The sequence below is a fragment of the Xenopus tropicalis genome, chromosome 1 (assembly GCF_000004195.4).
Source record: "Xenopus tropicalis strain Nigerian chromosome 1, UCB_Xtro_10.0, whole genome shotgun sequence".
NCBI classification, from domain to species: domain Eukaryota; kingdom Metazoa; phylum Chordata; class Amphibia; order Anura; family Pipidae; genus Xenopus; species Xenopus tropicalis.
Window position 1 is genome coordinate 166,387,738 of NC_030677.2, and position 17,798 is coordinate 166,405,535.

Below are 17,798 nucleotides of genomic sequence, written 5' to 3' on the forward strand. Positions count from 1 at the left end.
GTCTGCGGTATGTACTGACCCCAAAATGAAAATAGCGCATATGGATTTCTCCTTACCTGTCCTGAAGACCCGATCACCTCCTCCTCAGTGGGCCGGTGCTGGGGGGGAAGAAGGAAGCAGCAGACGCGATGCGATCGCGTCTGCTGCTTCCTGGAGGGTCCTGCGACCCGATCGATCGCAGGACCCTCATGACAGCCCCCCTGGCACGTTGCCCAGGGGGGCTGTCATTGTTAGAAGCTCTCTGCAGCGGCGGCACATTGCAAGAGCACAGCGCTTAGTGAGTTTTTTCCACAGGCTGGTGCAGTTTTCTCCTAACAGGAGCACCAGCCTAGAGAAAAAAACAATTTATTTCACCGGGGTGCCTAATACACTTTCCACCCTTTTCATTTGCTGCTTCCCGCTGCCCCTCACCAGAGGAAGCCAATAAGCAAAATGCACATTGAATGGTTTTGGGGGTTTTACCAGAAAATGGAGCTTCAGTTCATCAATTTGTATGTACTCCCTGTGCCTGTGTGGGTTTCTTCTAAGTTTTCAGGTTTTCTCCCACAGCACACTCCATAAACATACAGGCAGGTTATTAATGAGTGGTTCCAACAGCTCAGTTTGGCTCACCTTTTTTCATTAGTTGGGTATAATTAGATGTTCTAATACAACAGTGAGTTCCTGTTTTTCTGTGTCCATTTGTTGTATAAATATGAGGACATTAGAAGTAATCCTGGAGTTACGTGGAATTTATTTGTGATGGCCCATGCTGGGCTCCCCCGCCAAAAAATCTGCAGAGGGCCCCAGCACGCACAGAAACAAGCTGGCTGCCTGCTCGTCCTGCTTCACGTCCCTCAAGCTTACAGAGGGGGCGTGAGTGGACGGGCAGCCGGGTATGAAAATTTTTAAAACTATCGTTACAAAGCTGGTATAAAGTGATTGGGGTCCACATTATGTCATGAAGTGACATAAAATGCTGGTGCACTCAGTGCTTCTTTTTGGGGTATTTTGGGGCCGAAACTACAAAGTGGTTGGGTCAAATTGGGTTCATTGTTTCCCTTTTTACATTTTTATCATTAACTGTAGGCACAATATTTACCTGGTTGAACATTATTCAATCTATCAGCCTGTTTTAAATCAAGGGGTACTGAGGAAAAAAGTTGCTCCTGCAGATTACACCTTTACTAAACGTAAGGCCAACCCCACCACCCTAATCCAGTGCTTTGCCCCTCATCCTTCAGCAAGTAGCGTCACAAGTGAATAATCCTTTCAAGTTACAGGCACATATCAATAGAAAACATGGTTTTCGGGCAAAAAGTGCCTGTCACTTTACGGAAACAGGTACTTGGTAGCAATTCCCATTCACTGCCAGGCATTGATGAATGTGGTGTGTAAAAAATGTCAAGATACCTATTGTTATATGCTATTACAATTGAGGAGGTAGTAATGTACAATATAATAATACTACAACCTCATCGGCTAAATAAGTACTGTAAAAGGTTTAGCTTCCCTCAGTGCTTCCACCCCCTCCCTTCAGTGGGAGGCCTTCATGGGAGTCATGTGATCAGTAAGATACAAAACAAGAGCTAAGGTTAACTGTCGTGCATTGTACAATTCTTCTGCCAGGGAGAGCGCTTTCTGCCTACAGCTGCACTTGCAAGGGAGGTTGGTAAGAAAGCGTAATGCCTTCCATTAAGCAACTTATTCATACTTTCTAACTACTAATGCTTCAGATATGTTTAAGGCTATTTAAGAAGGATTTCAAGTTTAGCAGTTTGTTTCTGGGCTACAGCTAGAGGGCTTCAGGTTGGACATCTCTGGTATATATATATACTGAATATATAACTACCAACTGCTACACAATATGCTGTATCCTTTTTTTTTTGTTTATTTGCCGTTGTTTAAAAGTTGCTGGTGGCTTGCAAAAGCTCTCTAAATCCTGCCCTGGGTTAGTTCTTGCATGCATGCACTTATATGCCTGCTTGCTTAATAAGCTCCCTGTCCCTTTACTCTGCCTATAACATGGTTGTCAAACTTTTTTTTGGTCAAAATTGTCAGACACATGTTATGACCCACCATTGCACCCCGTTGCTCACCAGCCCTATAATGTAGCTGAAAGATAATAATAAAATAATAAACATACTCAGGGCTAATATATTAACACTTGGCACATTTGTCCCACTGCTGTAACCAGGGCCATGTTTTCTGTATAAACTTACAGGTGCCTATATATAAAAATGTTCCTCCTTATTTTCAAACCCGCTACTGGATAATTGAAACACAGTGGCAGTTTTGAGGGGGAGAGGGGTATTAATATGGGGTTGGCTATAACCCATTGGTGCCAATCAGGGTTCTCATTCAGGGCTCATACTTGTTATATTTCAGCAGCTCTTCAAGGCTAGAACTAGGGGTAGGCAACAGAGACATGTGTCTAGAGTGCAACAGGTTTGGGGCTTTGGGGGAAGATGATCAGGCAAGGAAGCGACTGGTGGGATCAGGGATTGACCAGTGAGTGACCAGTGGCAGTATGTGTGGTGGATTGAGGGGCACCAATACAGCTTCCCCCGGGACTGCGGGCCCTGCAACTATTGGGGGGGGTACAGAAAGTATTGGGGGCCCACTAGGACACAGGCTGATAAGCAGTTTCAGTATACCTTTATGAAAAATGTCTAATTCAAATTTTCAGGGCATCCAAAACTGATTTTGCTGTGGAGCCCAGTAACTTCTGGTTATGCCACTGAAAGCAAGAGTTTATTATTATTAATTAATTATTAACATTAATTTATGAATGTTATTTAACAAAAGATATTAATTACATTTACCGCTTGACTAATTTTGTAATGTCAGTGATATTTGCACTGCTTAATCCTGAGTTAGGTATTATTAATGGCTGGAACACATCATATGAGCTTGGTTTAGTAACTAAAGGCAAAGGCCAGAGCAGATAGTCATTTATTGCATTTGATGTGACATTCCTTGAAGCTTGCTGCTTTTGACATACTGTAATTTCCCCTTTACATGTGGAAGTGCTGATTGTACTCTTCTCTGTTCTGCTGACTGTGTTCTTTCCATGGTCCCATGGTTTTCCAAGGAGTTACATTGTGAAACATATCTGTTCTTAATAAGAGAATGACACAAGGTTTATATACAATTGTGTAACAGGTTTTTGGTTTGGTTTTTTTTAACCACACCAGGCAAAACATGTAGCTACGTGTTAGGAAAAAATCCAGAACAAAATGACCTAAATGACTTCTGTCTGTCACTATTCACACAGAGCAGATATCAGGGCTAAATTGCTCAAGTGCAGAAAAACTCCAGTTTAATTTTTAAACTTGCCCTGTGTGAGAAGTGACAGGCCACTGCCGCAATTAAGCCTTATTGAGGCATTGGCATGTCAGGCTTTTTTAATGCTACTAGTTGTACAATTGACTGAAATGTATACTGCTACACAGTATAAAAGGTAGCTAAATATATTGTAATTACCTTACATTTATATCTGTTATATCTATTAATCTGTTCATGTTTTTCCCTGGCAGACAATGGCTTACCTTTGGCTGGGTCTTGCTGTTTTATTGCAAAGTCTTTTTACACCGGTAAATTTATGTGGTAAGTACAGGCATTTCTGTCTCCGAGTATCTCACAGAGAGCAGCAGAACGCTTAATGGTAAATTTTTGTAGTTATGGCCCTGGGCACAAGGGGCATATTCTCTGCCTAAAACTATTGGTGATAGGCAAAGTTTATCCAGCAATCATTACTTTTGTAAAAAATGTGTTTTCTTACATCTGTTATTTCTACTGCAGGCTTGGTGATAAGACAGGGCCAGATGTTCTAAACACATAATACATTTGCCACACATTTAGATGTAATTATGGAATGTTGTAATTATATTGTTATGTTAAAGATAGGTCTTTGACTCTTTTACTAGACATATGCTCTGTTCTGTGATGTTATACCTATGATGAATGAGAAGTGATACCTTATTGCTTTCTTTGAATCAGTTGTATCTAGCCTGCAGTCCCCACAGCATTATGTAGCTGTGATGCTCAAATGTATGCAGACAGCCCTAGAGGGGAGGGCTCTAGCACGGCACAATCTGCCTTCTGCTCATGTTCCTAGTAGCCACATTATACCACATGCTCAGAGGCCATCTTTTATTAAATTTGTGATGTCACCAAAGGGAATTCCAATCTCTTTTAATCTTCCTCTTTCTTCTCCATACTCTCCCTTTCTTACTACGTCCTCAACTACTGTAATTCTGTCTAACTACCTCTCTTCCAACTATTTTTGTACTTACGTTATGTTTAATATTAAATCTATTTCACAGCCACATACAGTCCATAAACTTCCATTTGGGCAGTCCTGCTATAGATAATATGTTATATCACCATAACATAACTCTTTCTGACAACAACTTATGGCTTATTCATGTCAATTTCTGCTAAAGGTTTGTTCATTATGATGCATATGAGCTCATGCATCCAATGCAACTGTAAATTTTCAGTTTTAAATGTGAGGCCATGCTATCTTAGTGCTTACTGTGCAATTTTCAGACTAGTGCCCCCTTTATTTTTATTGCACCTGTCCTGTGCACAGGGTCTCTACATATAGAATCCAATTTAGCTTATATGAGGTTGGTGCATATTGGCTTTTCCAAGTTTTTTTTACTATAGCGTGTGTTTAGCTTTTGCTGTCTTCCAGTGCAATAAACTGGGGCATAGCCTGAGGCCAGCATACGGTTTGTATTTATTGTTTGTTGTATTTATTCTGTGTCTTAAAACTCTTGTAATTGTTTTTTGCATAAAGAAATTCCAGAGGGTAACACTCGCCTGATACGGTCCTTAAATCTGAAACTACTGAGATCAACAATTGACAATTCGGGTGAACCCAATCCAAGTATCTATATTGGACTTCGCCTTTCGGAAGATCACAGTCTAGAGAGAGAAGCAGATTATCTCAAAAAACTTAAATCATCACTTGAGACTATTACTGCAAGGTAACCCTGCTATTGTACATTCTGTCAAATAGTTATGAAAATTGGTTAGCCACGTACAAATTGTATTTTCTGAATTGTTATTTAATCAAGAAACTTATATGGCTGATATTTGCCATTCAGGATTTAAGAAAACATATATATTTCTCATGTGCACCATTCTTTTGTGCATACTTTTATGTTTACTTCACTGAAATACATGCAAACACAAATAATAAACTAGCTTGTCAAAATAATAACCTAATATTAAAGAAGGAAGCTCACTAAAGGCTGGCTTTCTGGTGCTGGTTCCTTCACATCCCAGTCTACTATCTGACTACAAGTAATGTCTCTACTTACTATGAATAGGAAAAGGTCTGAATACAAAGATATGGAATAAAAACTAAAAATAACAACAACATTGTAGCCTCTTGGCTGCTGGGGTCAGTGATTCAATTTGAAAGCAAAGAATTAAAAAAACTTTAAAAACTTTTTGAAGACAAATTAAATAATGCTAAGAATTCTACCAAAAGTTAACTTAAAGGTTAACCGCCCCTTTAATTAAACTCAAAATACATTTGCTGTGGTGAAGAAAACACATTTTATATGTGTTAATTGTTTAGTTTAAATTATCATCAACTTTGCTTGCAGCTGTCCTGTTGGTCTTACTCCTGCCACTTACAGGTCATACATTTAAGAATAAATGACAAGTGTTGTTCCACAGTACAGCCTTTGCCATATTTTACAGTCAGTTTCACAGAAAACTTTAATGAGCAGTCCTGTTTTCTGCTGCAGCTCAAACACTAACAACCAAGAGCAGCCAAGTACTGGAATTCTAGCTCTCTATCTGATGGCTCTGAAATCATCTTGTGAAGATATGGAGAAGCCTGAAAGGATGAGGTTAATAACACGCCTTAAACATCAGCTCCACAAGGAGAAGAAACATATCGGTAATAACAATAAGCTTTATCCTTTACAAACATTTATCTGTACAGCACCAGTAACCAGTCGGGTTATGTCTGGATGTAGGCCAGTAATGATGTTAGGCTGCTAATGCAGAGTACCAGTAGGAAGGTTTTCTTCTAAACCTTCTTCCTTGTTATGCAATATTGTTTCATTCAAATCAAACATCAATTATCCCCACCCTTTGGGATTTCAGCCAGTGTGTGTCTATACACGTTAGACAATTATACCCAACCCTTACAAGTGAAGTTCTGGCATAGCACTTTGGATGTCATTTGACCCATTTCCCAGAGACAAACATTTCATAGCTGGCCTCTGTATTCATAGCCTTATTGTTTTCTAGGTTCCAGTGGAAAAAGTCCCTTTGGTGTCTGACAGTTTTTGTTGCATCTCCTCTGTAACATTCCTCTATGTCTCAGCAATGACAGCAGGTTCTAAATAGAACTATTTTTAATGCGTACACAAACCTAAAACTTTTTATAATGCATACACAAACCTAAAACAAACCTATTGAAAGAAAATATTCTAAGCAACTTTTTAAATATACTTTACATTATTTAAAGGAATACTGCCATGAAAAAACATATTATTTTCAAAATGCATCAGTTAATAGAGCTTCTCCAGCAATACTGCATAGAAATCTGTTTTTTAAAAGCGCAAACAGATCTTTTTATATTTAATTTTTTAGCCATATTCTTCATTTCCAAGGGTGCCACAGCCATGTGACTTGTGCTTAATAAACTTCAGACTCTCTTTACTGCTGTACTGCAAGTTGGAGTGAAATCAACGCCCTCCTTTTTGCCCCCAGCAGCCGATCAGCAGTATAATAGAAAAGTAGCAAGATCCCAGGCAGCTGTTTTGCTAAAAGTGGTAGATCAGAATAACACTCAATAGTAAGAAATCTAAGTCTGGCTTGAGACTCCTCCAGTTACATGGGAGTAGAAGAAACAATAGGTTACCTAAAAGCAGTTCTAATGTGTAGCACTGGCTCCTTCTGAAAGCTCAGTCTCAGGCACAATGCACTGAGATGGCGCCTACACACCAATATTACAACAAAAATTTTTTTAAATGATAGAGTGAATTATTTTCTATAGAAACAGTGTAATTTAGAAATAAAAAGTATACTATAAAAATCACGACAGAATCCTTTTAAACATTCTCAATGGTTTAAGCTTCATTTTTTAGTGTAAAATAGGAAGCAACATTTTGTGTTTTGTAATAGGTTATTGAGAATAAAATATTTCTTTAGCAATTTCCAGACAAGAGCCATAATCTGTGGCCTTGCAGATAATAGTGACCCACAGAGCAGCAGTTATAAGGGCTAATTTACAACATTCAGGACATGGTGCAAAGTGCATAAAAAAGGCACACATGCACTCTGCCCTGTGCATAACACCCATAAAAGCAGGTTTTGTGCTCCAAAATGGAGCACATTGAGATGTGCCTATCAGATGAATACAGACTGTCTGTGTTTGGCAGCGCTGTACACATGAAGGGCAGGCTAGGGATAGTACGTAAGGGTCACCTATACCATCACATTTAGCAAAAATATGTTCTGCTTAGTTTAATGAATTTTGAGCTTGCCTGCTTACCAGTTTTGTAACAATTATCCAGTCAGCAGAATGTGTCAGAAAAAAGAAAGAGAACTGTTCTAATGCTGCTCTGTATATTAAGACATCAGAAACCTTTTCTTATTTTGACACATTCTGCCGACTGGATGACAGTTGGGAAACTGGCCAGCTGGTGGAGCTGTTGGTACAGTATTTATTATATTTGTAGCACATTAAGGCCATCTTCCCTGTGAGCTAATGTCTTGCAGGAGGCACTAATGTCTACAGGTGGTCATACATGGGTAGATTTAAGCTGCAAATTCAGGCATGCTCCGACTGGCCTAAAAAGAAAATCTGGAACAGCATAAAATTTTTCCAAAATTTTTTCCAAATGGTGCATGTTTTAGTGACCATGTGTCACAATACAACCCATATATACAATGAACAGCACCATGTAGATGGTTTTTAAAAGCCTTTATTTTATCATGGCTACAACCTGGAAAGTACATGCTCCGACAGGCCTACCCAATGGATATTTGGCTGATAAACAGGCAGATGTGATTAGGCAGGCTTGATGCAGTCCCCACCCCGATGGCCCGTATACCTGAGGGCCAGACAATCAGATCAGCAAAATATCACCCAGATTAGGTGGGCATATTGGGGAAACAAATGTATAGCCAAGCAGGCCTAAGTTATATCTGCCTATAGGTTTTGTGCAGGAAAGTACAGCCTGCTGCTACCCAATAACACCAATTTTGAATTGCTTTGAAATATGATGCTAATGTTGGTACTTTGTCTATTCCATACCCTCTACTGAAAGAAAATTCTTCTTTTACCAGTTGAAAAAGATCATCCTCTGACCAACTACTTCCAGTACAGCCTTGGGCTAGTAGCCTTGTGTATACATGACAAAAAGGTGGATGAGCATGTGATTCAGAAACTGATAAATGTTGAAAAAAAAGATGGATTTGTCCATGGTGACACACTCTCTGTAGGTAAGAATATACCTATAATAATAGATAAATAGTATTGTTACAGAAAGCACAAGCTTACTTGCACACCTTCCTAAATAAAAGATTTTTCCAGAGCAAATGTATATGGCTGTACTGTAGTGATACATCATTTGCTTTTGGTTCAGTTCTGCCTTCTCAAGCCACCTCCTTGCTTTTGCAGACACAGAAGCCATGGCAGGACTTGCATTCCTGTGCTTGAAGCTCTCTGGGCTGTATTCGCCTGCCCTGACAGCAGATATCAACCTTGCCATTGATAATGTAAAGCAAAAGATTATCAAGTCTAAAAATGCAGAAGGTGTCTTTGGGAACATTTACAGCACACCGCTAGCTGTACAGGTAAGTGTAAAGAAGCACAAACATGGATTAAGGGAATTACCCACTTGAAATAAATAATCATGACGAATTACCACTGCAAATTTCCAGTTATTTTTTGGCATTTTTTCTATACGATTTTCAAACTGTAGATTTTGACTTCATGATTGTTCCTCATTAAACAACTACAAGTCTTTGCACTTTTCTAAAGACCATGATGTGTGGTCTTGTACTTTAGTACGGTGGGCTCTAATGTTTAGATCAGTGCTGTCCAACTGGCGGCCCCCCCTCTGTGTGGCCCACCTGTCTGGCTTCTTTGATGGTTTACCTTTGTGTAAATTTTAAATAGTATCAGTACTGAGATTAAACATGTAATCCCCTGTGTTTTTCACACCTTTTAGTTTCTGCATTGTTCACCCCCTGCAGTGTTCACACCTCAGGCTGTAATCATCCACATTGTTCACCTGTTCACACCTCAGACATTGTATGTAGTGCCTGGGCTAAGCTGCCTGTGTATATGGCACACACAGACAGCATAGGGTAGGCAAAGTATGGCTCATAGGCAGTATAGGGCAGGGAGGGTATGGAACACAGAGGCAGCATAGGGTAGGCATAGTATGGCACATAGGCAGCATAGGGCAGGGACAAAACAATTTTTCAGTGTGAATGAAATGTATAACCCACTCCAGATACCTTGTGCTTCGGTTTAAACAGGTCTTATGGGGTAAAGTAAAATAAATAATAAAAAAAAAAAAAAATAGCGTAATACAGTAATGAGATATTAATAATCACCCCTCTAAAACGTGTTTATATCTAAAACAAATCTAGTGAACACCACTACTAAATTTACTTCACTTTTCTGTGAAAACACATAAATACAATCCACCGCGAAATGTTTAAAGTTCGTGTCTATTTAAATAAGTGAATTTCCGTATTTCACACTCTTCCGTGACTTCTTTTTATCCTTAGCCAATTGTGCATATACTTACAGACCAACGCTGTGGTCTTGGAGCTTGTAACAAATTCCCTCGTGGTTGAACTATAACTCCCAGCTTCTCTTTTTCCACTTTCTCCTGCTGCTGGACAAATATACAACGGACATGTGTAAAATCCTAAAACTTTATTCTAAAACATATTAAAAGTTTAAACTCACAAACGCCATAAAAATTGCGCCCATCGGGAGTCCTTTTGTAAACAGCGTCGGATCCTTGCTTGCTTATCAGTCTCTTTATGCGATCTGCAGTACTCGCTTTGATCCTGGCTTGCAAATCTCTCCGTTCGCGTTCTCCCTTTGCCGTCTCTCTCCACCGCTGACGCGTTTCGCCGACTGCATAGGGCAGGGAGGGTATGGAACACACAGACAGCATAGGGCAGGCATAGTATGGCACATAGGCAGCAAAGGCAGGGAGGGTATGGAGCACACAGACAGCATAGGGCAGGAATAGTATGGCACATAGGCAGCATAGGGCAGGGAGGGTATGGAACACACAGGCAGCATAGGGTAGGCAGAGTATGGCACACACAAGACAGCTAAGGGCAGGCAGAGTATGGCACACACAGGCAGCATAGGGCAGGCAGAGTATGGCACACACAGGTAGGGCAGGCAGAGTATGGCACACACAGGTAGGGCAGGCAGAGTATGGCACACACAGGCAGCATAGGGCAGGCAGAGTATGGCACACACAGGCAGCATAGGGCAGGCAGAGTATGGCACACACAGGCAGGAAGAGCAGGCAGAGTATGGCACACACAGGCAGCATAGGGCAGGCAGAGTATGGCACACACAGGCAGCATAAGGGAGGCAGAGTGCTGCCTGTGTGTGCCATACTCTGCCTGCCCTATGCTGCCTGTGGGAGGTGAACCTGGCAGGGGTTTGTTCTGGGAGTTTGTTGGTAGTTGGAAACAGCCATTAAATGGTCCCTAAGGTGTGTAATTATGTTGCTGGGGGTTGCTGTGCTATCCACGGGGGAGGAGGAGGCATATGGATTTAAGGGTGTGTCTTAATATGACATAATATAATTCTTTCATATATGAATAAATGTTGATATCCCCGCAGTGAGGACCAAGCATTTGGGTTTTTGCTGCACTACCACCATTGTGATAAAATGGGTGTGGTTTGAAGTGGGTGTGGTTCAAAAAAAGGGGAGTGGCCAAAACTGGCTTCCATTAGCGGCCCTCCACCATGTATGCTAGAGAAATTCCGGCCCTCTGCACCGCAGAAGTTGGACAGCACTGGTTTAGATCATCCACTCTGTGTCAAAATGTTTCCAGTCTTGCCTTCCTTATGGTGTGGTGGGAGCTTGCCTTGTGAAAATAAAATTAGATTTTATTGTTTAGTTAATAATTCTCAAGAATAAGAAATATCAGACACCTAAATACTGCTGATGGGTTTCAGTAGGGGTAATTTACTACAACCCTGGATGCAAGTGCTAGAGCACTAAGGGGTGCCTCACCGCACCAATCTCCAGATTGGAAATTAATATACTAGAAATAAAGGAGTTAAGTAACTAAACTGACTTCCAAGATATGGTAATCTCTAAGGGTGTAAAGTTCACTAATGAATTAAGCATTTTTAAAATCATTAATGATTTAACAATGTATTAATGCCTTGGGTGCTGTGTAATAATGATGCCAAAAGGTGTATTTGATCCAGATGTTATGAACCAGACAAACCCTTGTTTAAAAACTGCATAATGAAAAAGTCCATTAGTAAATAAGGGATTTTAAATGAATAGATAATTATTAAAACATCTAGTTCTCTATAACTATGCTAAAAGGCTTTATTTAGTGCAAATATTATGAGCTATAAAAACCCTTGTTGGAAAACTGAATAATAAAAAGAAAATTGATAGAAGGGAGGCGATATCACAAAGAGCACCGCTATTTCTCTCTAATCCCTATGGACACCACCAAGTGGGAGATTGGAAATAAATAATGAGCAGGTTAGGGGATAGCAATGGATTAGTCCTACCTGTCAGCCCCCCCTGACCACTTCTCATGAATATAGTACTGCAGCAGTTCAGAAAAGTAAAGGATAGTGCACAAAGCAATGGCAATTTTTACCTGTTTCTTTCACTTTTTCGCCCTGCACATAGTGAATGATCCCTAGTATGTTTTTATATTTTTTATAGGGGATACAAATATTTCTGCTTAAAAAGTACCTGTCGCCCAGACATAAAAAGCTGTATAATAAAAGTCCTTTTCAAATGAAACACAAATTACATTTTTATTAACACATCCATATCAATTATAAAGGCATTTAAAAATCCCAGTTGATAATCTCATATTGCCTGCCCCGCTTCTTTCACTTTCCATTCATCACTCACATTCCCCCTGCCTTCTTACCATTTGATTATGTAGCAAGTGCATGGGCATCAGGTCCCTCATTCTTGCCTTAATAACAGTGTCCACAAAATGATGCCTGCCTGCTTGCTGTGATTCTGTAATTTAAAGACTGAAGGAAACAAGATTTATATTACTTATATAGTGTAAGTGAAGTTAATTTTGCTTGACAAACACAACAGAAAAGAATTTGAAATTATTTCTTAGGGTGACAGGTCCCCTTTAATTTTTTCATGTTCTAGTTCCTGTCTGCTTTGGGAACCTCAAAGGATAATGAAGAATGTCCAAAGGCAATCAGTGCCTTGTTGGAAGCAATGAAACAGGGCAAGTTTTCTAACCCAATGATGATGTCCCAGTTAATGCCTGTTCTGCATCAGAAGTCCTATCTGGATGTAGCTAATATAAAATGCACTGGCAACAAAGGTGAGTAAATGAATCAGAAGAGGGAAAGCAAAAAAGCTATTTTATTTTTTCTCTAACAGGAATATTATTCATGTGTTTTATTGGAAATGCACAATGATTTGGAGCCACTGCTTTGGTGTTTGGTTCTGTTCTGCAGGTTGTCTAATATTTGTAAAATTGATTTAATTTATAACATTACATTTTATCTCTGTTGCAGACAACCTTGTTTTAAACCCCAGTACTGGGGTGCTCCCTGATGTTGTAGAGGGCGAAGAACGGATTAATGTTATAATAACAGTTGAATCGCCCTCAAATCAGCCAGTTAGAGTTGGTGTTGAGGCTCCAGTACGGTCTTCACTTCTGGACATCCTCAAGTTAGCAGAAAAGCAAAATGAGAATTTCATGTGAGTATTCAAAAGAATATGTTTCCTGCAAAAATTACCTGCTTTTCATGGAATATTGATTTGTACCATTAATTTTTATAAAACCATCATTTTGTACATACTCCTTTTAAAGGATCAGTAATCCTAGAAATAAAAATTATTAATTTGATTGGACTTGCTGTTAATTTCAGTCCTGTACATGCTAAAATGTTTTGTGGCCCTGTTTTTTTATTGCTACATGCTTGCTATCAGCAAAGAAATGCTTTTGACATATTCTGACCATAACGCCTTGCCTTTCAGTGCTAAATAAACTGGGCATCCTGGAGAGCACACATACACATTAAAGATTATAAGATATTACAGTGGAGGAAATAATTATTTGACCCCTCACTGATTTTGTAAGTTTGTCCAATGACAAAGAAATGAAAAGTCTCAGAACAGTATCATTTCAATGGTAGGTTTATTTTAACAGTGGCAGATAGCACATCAAAAGGAAAATCGAAAAAATAACTTTAAATAAAAGACAGCAATTGATTTGCATTTCATTGAGTGAAATAAGTTTTTGAACCCTCTAACAAAAAAAGACTTAATACTTAGTGGAAAAACCCTTGTTTGCAAGCACAGAGGTCAAACGTTTCTTGTAATTGATGACCAAGTTTGTGCACATTTTAGGAGGAATGTTGGTCCCACTCCTCTTTGCAGATCATCTCTAAATCCCTAAGGTTTCGAGGCTGTCTCTGTGCAACTCTGAGCTTGAGCTCCCTCCATAGGTTTTCTATTGGATTAAGGTCCGGAGACTGACTAGGCCACTCCATGACCTTAATGTGCTTCTTCTTGAGCCACTCCTTTGTTGCCTTTGCTGTATGTTTTGGGTCATTGTCGTGCTGGAACACCCATCCACGACCCATTTTCAGTTTCCTGGCAGAGGGAAGGAGGTTGTTGTTCAGGATTTCACGATACATGGCTCCGTCCATTTTCCCGTTAATGCGAATAAGTTGTCCTGTGCCCTTAGCAGAAAAACACCCCCAAAGCAAAATGTTTCCACCCCCATGCTTGACGGTGGGGACGGTGATTTGGGGGTCATAGGCAGCATTTTTCTTCCTCCAAACACAGCGAGTTGAGTTAATGCCAAAGAGCTCTATTTTGGTCTCATCAGACCACAGCACCTTCTCCCAGTCACTCACAGAATCATTCAGGTGTTCACTGGCAAACTTCAGACGGGCCTGCACATGTGCCTTCTTGAGCAGGGGGACCTTGCGAGCCCTGCAGGATTTTAATCCATTGCGGTGTAATGTGTTTCCAATGGTTTTCTTGGTGACTGTGGTCCCTGCTAATTTGAGGTCATTAACTAACTCCTCCCGTGTAGTTCTAGGATGCTTTTTCACCTTTCTCAGAATCATTGACACCCCACGAGGTGAGATCTTGCGTGGAGCCCCAGAGCGAGGTCGATTGATGGTCATTTTGTGCGCCTTCCATTTTCGAACAATCGCACCAACAGTTGTCACCTTCTCTCCCAGCTTCTTGCTAATGGTTTTGTAGCCCATTCCAGCCTTGTGCAGGTCTACAATTTTGTCTCTGACATCCTTGGACAGCTCTTTGGTCTTTCCCATGTTGGAGAGTTTGGAGTCTGCTTGATTGATTGATTCTGTGGACAGGTGTCTTTTATACAGGTGACTAGTTAAGACAGGCGTCCTTAATGAGGTTGACTAATTGAGTAGAAGTGTCTAACCACTCTGTGGGAGCCAGAACTCTTAATGGTTGGTAGGGGTTCAAAACTTATTTCACTCAATGAAATGCAAATCAGTTGCTATCTTTTATTTAAAGTTATTTTTTTCGATTTTCCTTTTGATGTGCTATCTGCCACTGTTAAAATAAACCTACCATTGAAATGATACTGTTCTGAGACTTTTCATTTCTTTGTCATTGGACAAACTTACAAAATCAGTGAGGGGTCAAATAATTATTTCCTCCACTGTATATTGGTGGCTAATCAGGCCCATCACTTGACCTTCAAACATGGTGCCATAATCAGAATAGAGAACAGTTTTTTTTCTAGAACAGGACAGTAGACCGTAAGAAAAAAGTGACTCAACATGGAAGTATAGTACAAGATACCACCCCTATATCATTTTCACCTTACTTGTCCTTTAATAATGGAAATCCACGCCATGCGTCTGAACCCAGGCTGAAGCAGTGTTTGTGTAAGCTCAGGCACAGGAGCAAGCAGAGGCCAGCGAATCAGCTGATTCTCAGCCTGACAAAATGGGGCCACACCTCCATGTTAGCTGATTCTCAAAATGACAAAATGGGGCCACACTTCCATGTTAGCTGATTCTCAAAATGACAAAATGGGGCCGTGTGGACGTAGGTTGTAATAAGTTTGATCGAAAGTATAGGAAAGAAGATGAATAGAAAGTACAGTTAATGGGGATATGAAAAGAGGTAATGTTGAGAAATAGGGAGAATAGGGAATACAATTGTAGGTGCAAAAGGAAGAAACTGTAATGTAATGACTGGTAAGCAGTGAAGAGAGAGGTTAATAGGAAAAGAAGTGGGAATGGAAAGGCAAGGATGAATGCATAACAAAGCAGAAAATAATGAATAATGCAGTGTATGGGCTACAAGTGTTAAGGTGGCCATACATGGGCAGAATGAAGCTGCCGATTAGGGTCCTTTAGAATGATTCTTGGCTAGGACTGAAATATTTGTATTTCCAATTCTATCTATAACAGTATATCCCATTATTTGCCTGTTCATATTGTAGGTTTAAGACAAAAGACAGCTTGTATGGACCTTTTCTGGTAACGGTAAATGGAGTTACAGGCTCTTCAGAGGAGCGAACCTACTGGCAGCTTTTGAAGGATCCAAATGATCCCCTTATCGAAGGTGACTATAATCTGAAACAGAAATCTCAGCAAAAATGCTCTATATTGGTACAGTACAGCTGCAAAAAGATTTGCTCAGAAGCAAAATCAGTACATTAACTAATGTAATTTGGTAACAATATAATGACACAAAAATATGGTATCTACCAATGTAGCTGTCTGCAATATATACTCTTTATAATACTATAAGCGTTGTGTTCTCTTCATGCCCAAACACTAGGTTTTTCTTTGAAATGTCATAGAAACTTGCTGTCTGTTGGCCTAATCAAATACAATTTCTCTATTTTCTTCAGGTATTGCTGATTACAGGCCTGAGGATGGAGAAGTAATCACCCTGCGGTTGAGTAATTGGTAAAATGGGCTCCTTTCTTACTGACGGTGTCCTACTGGGACATGGTCTGGTGCACAGAAACTTTCTTGTATTGATATATAGTTCTGTCTGAACAGCAGTAAATGTTTTGTACATAGGCAACATAGTTATGGTTAATACCTCTGTATCACTGCAATGTATGGGGTTCTCCATACACAGAAACTTCCTTTTCAGGGAGACAGGTAGCCACACACTACTGGGATTGCCTCTACCCCACAACTGCCTGGTAATTACCATTCATATATGTTTAGGGTAAAAATCCGCCAAGCATTAATCACTGGATTGTCTATATTGTGCTCAAATCTATTAAGGTATCGATTTTAAATGTAATTTGTAATTTACCTTAAAAATATAAGCGTGCATTTCTATTGTGTTGTTAATTAGAAGCTTCAATAAATGAGATTTTGCTAAATGGGAAAGTGTTATTTTTTTATTGTTAACACATCCCCCTTCAAACATAGAAAGTTTCAGTATCGAAAACTTTCACTACGATAGGGTTGGACTTTTTAACCCTTCCTTTGTATTTTCTGCATTTACACCTATGGAGAAATGACCATACCTTCCATTGCTGATTCCCATTCAGGAGAATATGAATGGCAAAGCTAATACGGATCTTTTCAGCACCAAAACCCGAAGTAGATCATTTTCGAGTTGGAAAGCACCAGTAGATTTATTGAATTTAGGGTGGCAGAGGTGGCTTTGGCACATATTCACTGTCTGAAATACACCAGCAGAGAATACTCAGTTTCCATTTATAAATGGCTATTTAGGACTAGAAACCACCCCAATGATCCCACTAGCACAGACAGTCTATACCAGGGTTCTTTCATCTATTTGCACCAATGCCTCATATATCTATATCAAATATACAGTTTGAAACATTACTCACAGCTTGACATACACTCCAGACTAGTTTTCTGTTTCTTTTATTCTCTTTGTTAGTCCATTCTATGTCTGCTTGGTGGCTGTATTACCATGCTACAGAAATCCAGTGAAGGGCTTTTTCAGTAAATATGTCAACACCTTGAGTTTATTTGACATTCTTTTGGTTTTCATAAACTGAAGTACAGAAGTGCTTATAGAATAATTGATGATTACACATAAATTACTGATTTTTCAATATAAACATAATCAGATACAAAATATTAAAAGGCAATTAACAGTATAAACTGGTCATAATAATCACTATGCACGCGTTGCTTCCTTATTGTGTTTCGTTGGATTTGAAGGAAGGTCTCTCTTTCCGTCAAAAATATACTATACTTTACAGAAGCTTGTGGAGTATTTCTAAAATGATTGCCTCCAGCCATGGAAACTGAACTGAGGACAACATTGATCATATTTACTAATTTCTCCATTACAGACAGCCTACACGTCTTTGGATAAGGTGCATAACATTGCTTTGGGTCTAAAAAAAAAAAGACTCCTCATTGTCACAAGTAATGCTCAAGACAGAAGTCATCGGTTCCAAGGATGACTTAAAGGAACAGTAACATCAAAAAATTACTATGTTTTAAAGTAATCAAAATATAATGTGCTGTTGCTCTGCAAAAAACTGGTGTTTTTGCTACAAAAAAGCTACTTTATAAATAAGCTGCTGTGTAGCCATGGGGGCAGCCATTCAAC

General features: G+C 39.6%; 1 protein-coding gene across 2 annotated transcripts; it reads left to right on the forward strand.

Annotated features, from left to right (window-relative positions):
* Nucleotides 1-1,544: 1,544 nt before the first annotated feature.
* Nucleotides 1,545-16,591, forward strand: tcn2 (transcobalamin 2). 2 transcript variants are annotated; one of them, XM_012961171.3, is made up of 10 exons: nt 1,545-1,651; nt 3,519-3,588; nt 4,787-4,976; nt 5,748-5,902; nt 8,305-8,460; nt 8,639-8,814; nt 12,375-12,555; nt 12,752-12,938; nt 15,682-15,803; nt 16,096-16,591. In XM_012961171.3, exons 2-10 carry the CDS (start codon nt 3,522-3,524, stop codon nt 16,155-16,157), a joined length of 1,296 nt encoding a protein of 431 aa, XP_012816625.1. In that variant the 5' UTR covers nt 1,545-1,651; nt 3,519-3,521; the 3' UTR covers nt 16,158-16,591. The 2 variants fall into 2 exon arrangements, with proteins under 2 accessions (XP_012816625.1, NP_001184035.1); NM_001197106.1 differs by having other exon boundaries at nt 1,557-1,647.
* The last annotated feature ends 1,207 nt before the right edge of the window (nt 16,592-17,798 follow it).

What these genes read in the sequence shown, in the direction of transcription:
- tcn2 (XM_012961171.3), top strand. Translation starts at nt 3,522, where the DNA reads ATGGCTTACCTTTGGCTGGGTCTTGCTGTTTTATTGCAAAGTCTTTTT. An exon ending in AAGCAAAATGAGAATTTCAT is followed by an intron (nt 12,939 to 15,681) that starts GTGAGTATTCAA and finishes TTCATATTGTAG; the next exon opens with GTTTAAGACAAAAGACAGCT. An exon ending in AAATGATCCCCTTATCGAAG is followed by an intron (nt 15,804 to 16,095) that starts GTGACTATAATC and finishes TATTTTCTTCAG; the next exon opens with GTATTGCTGATTACAGGCCT.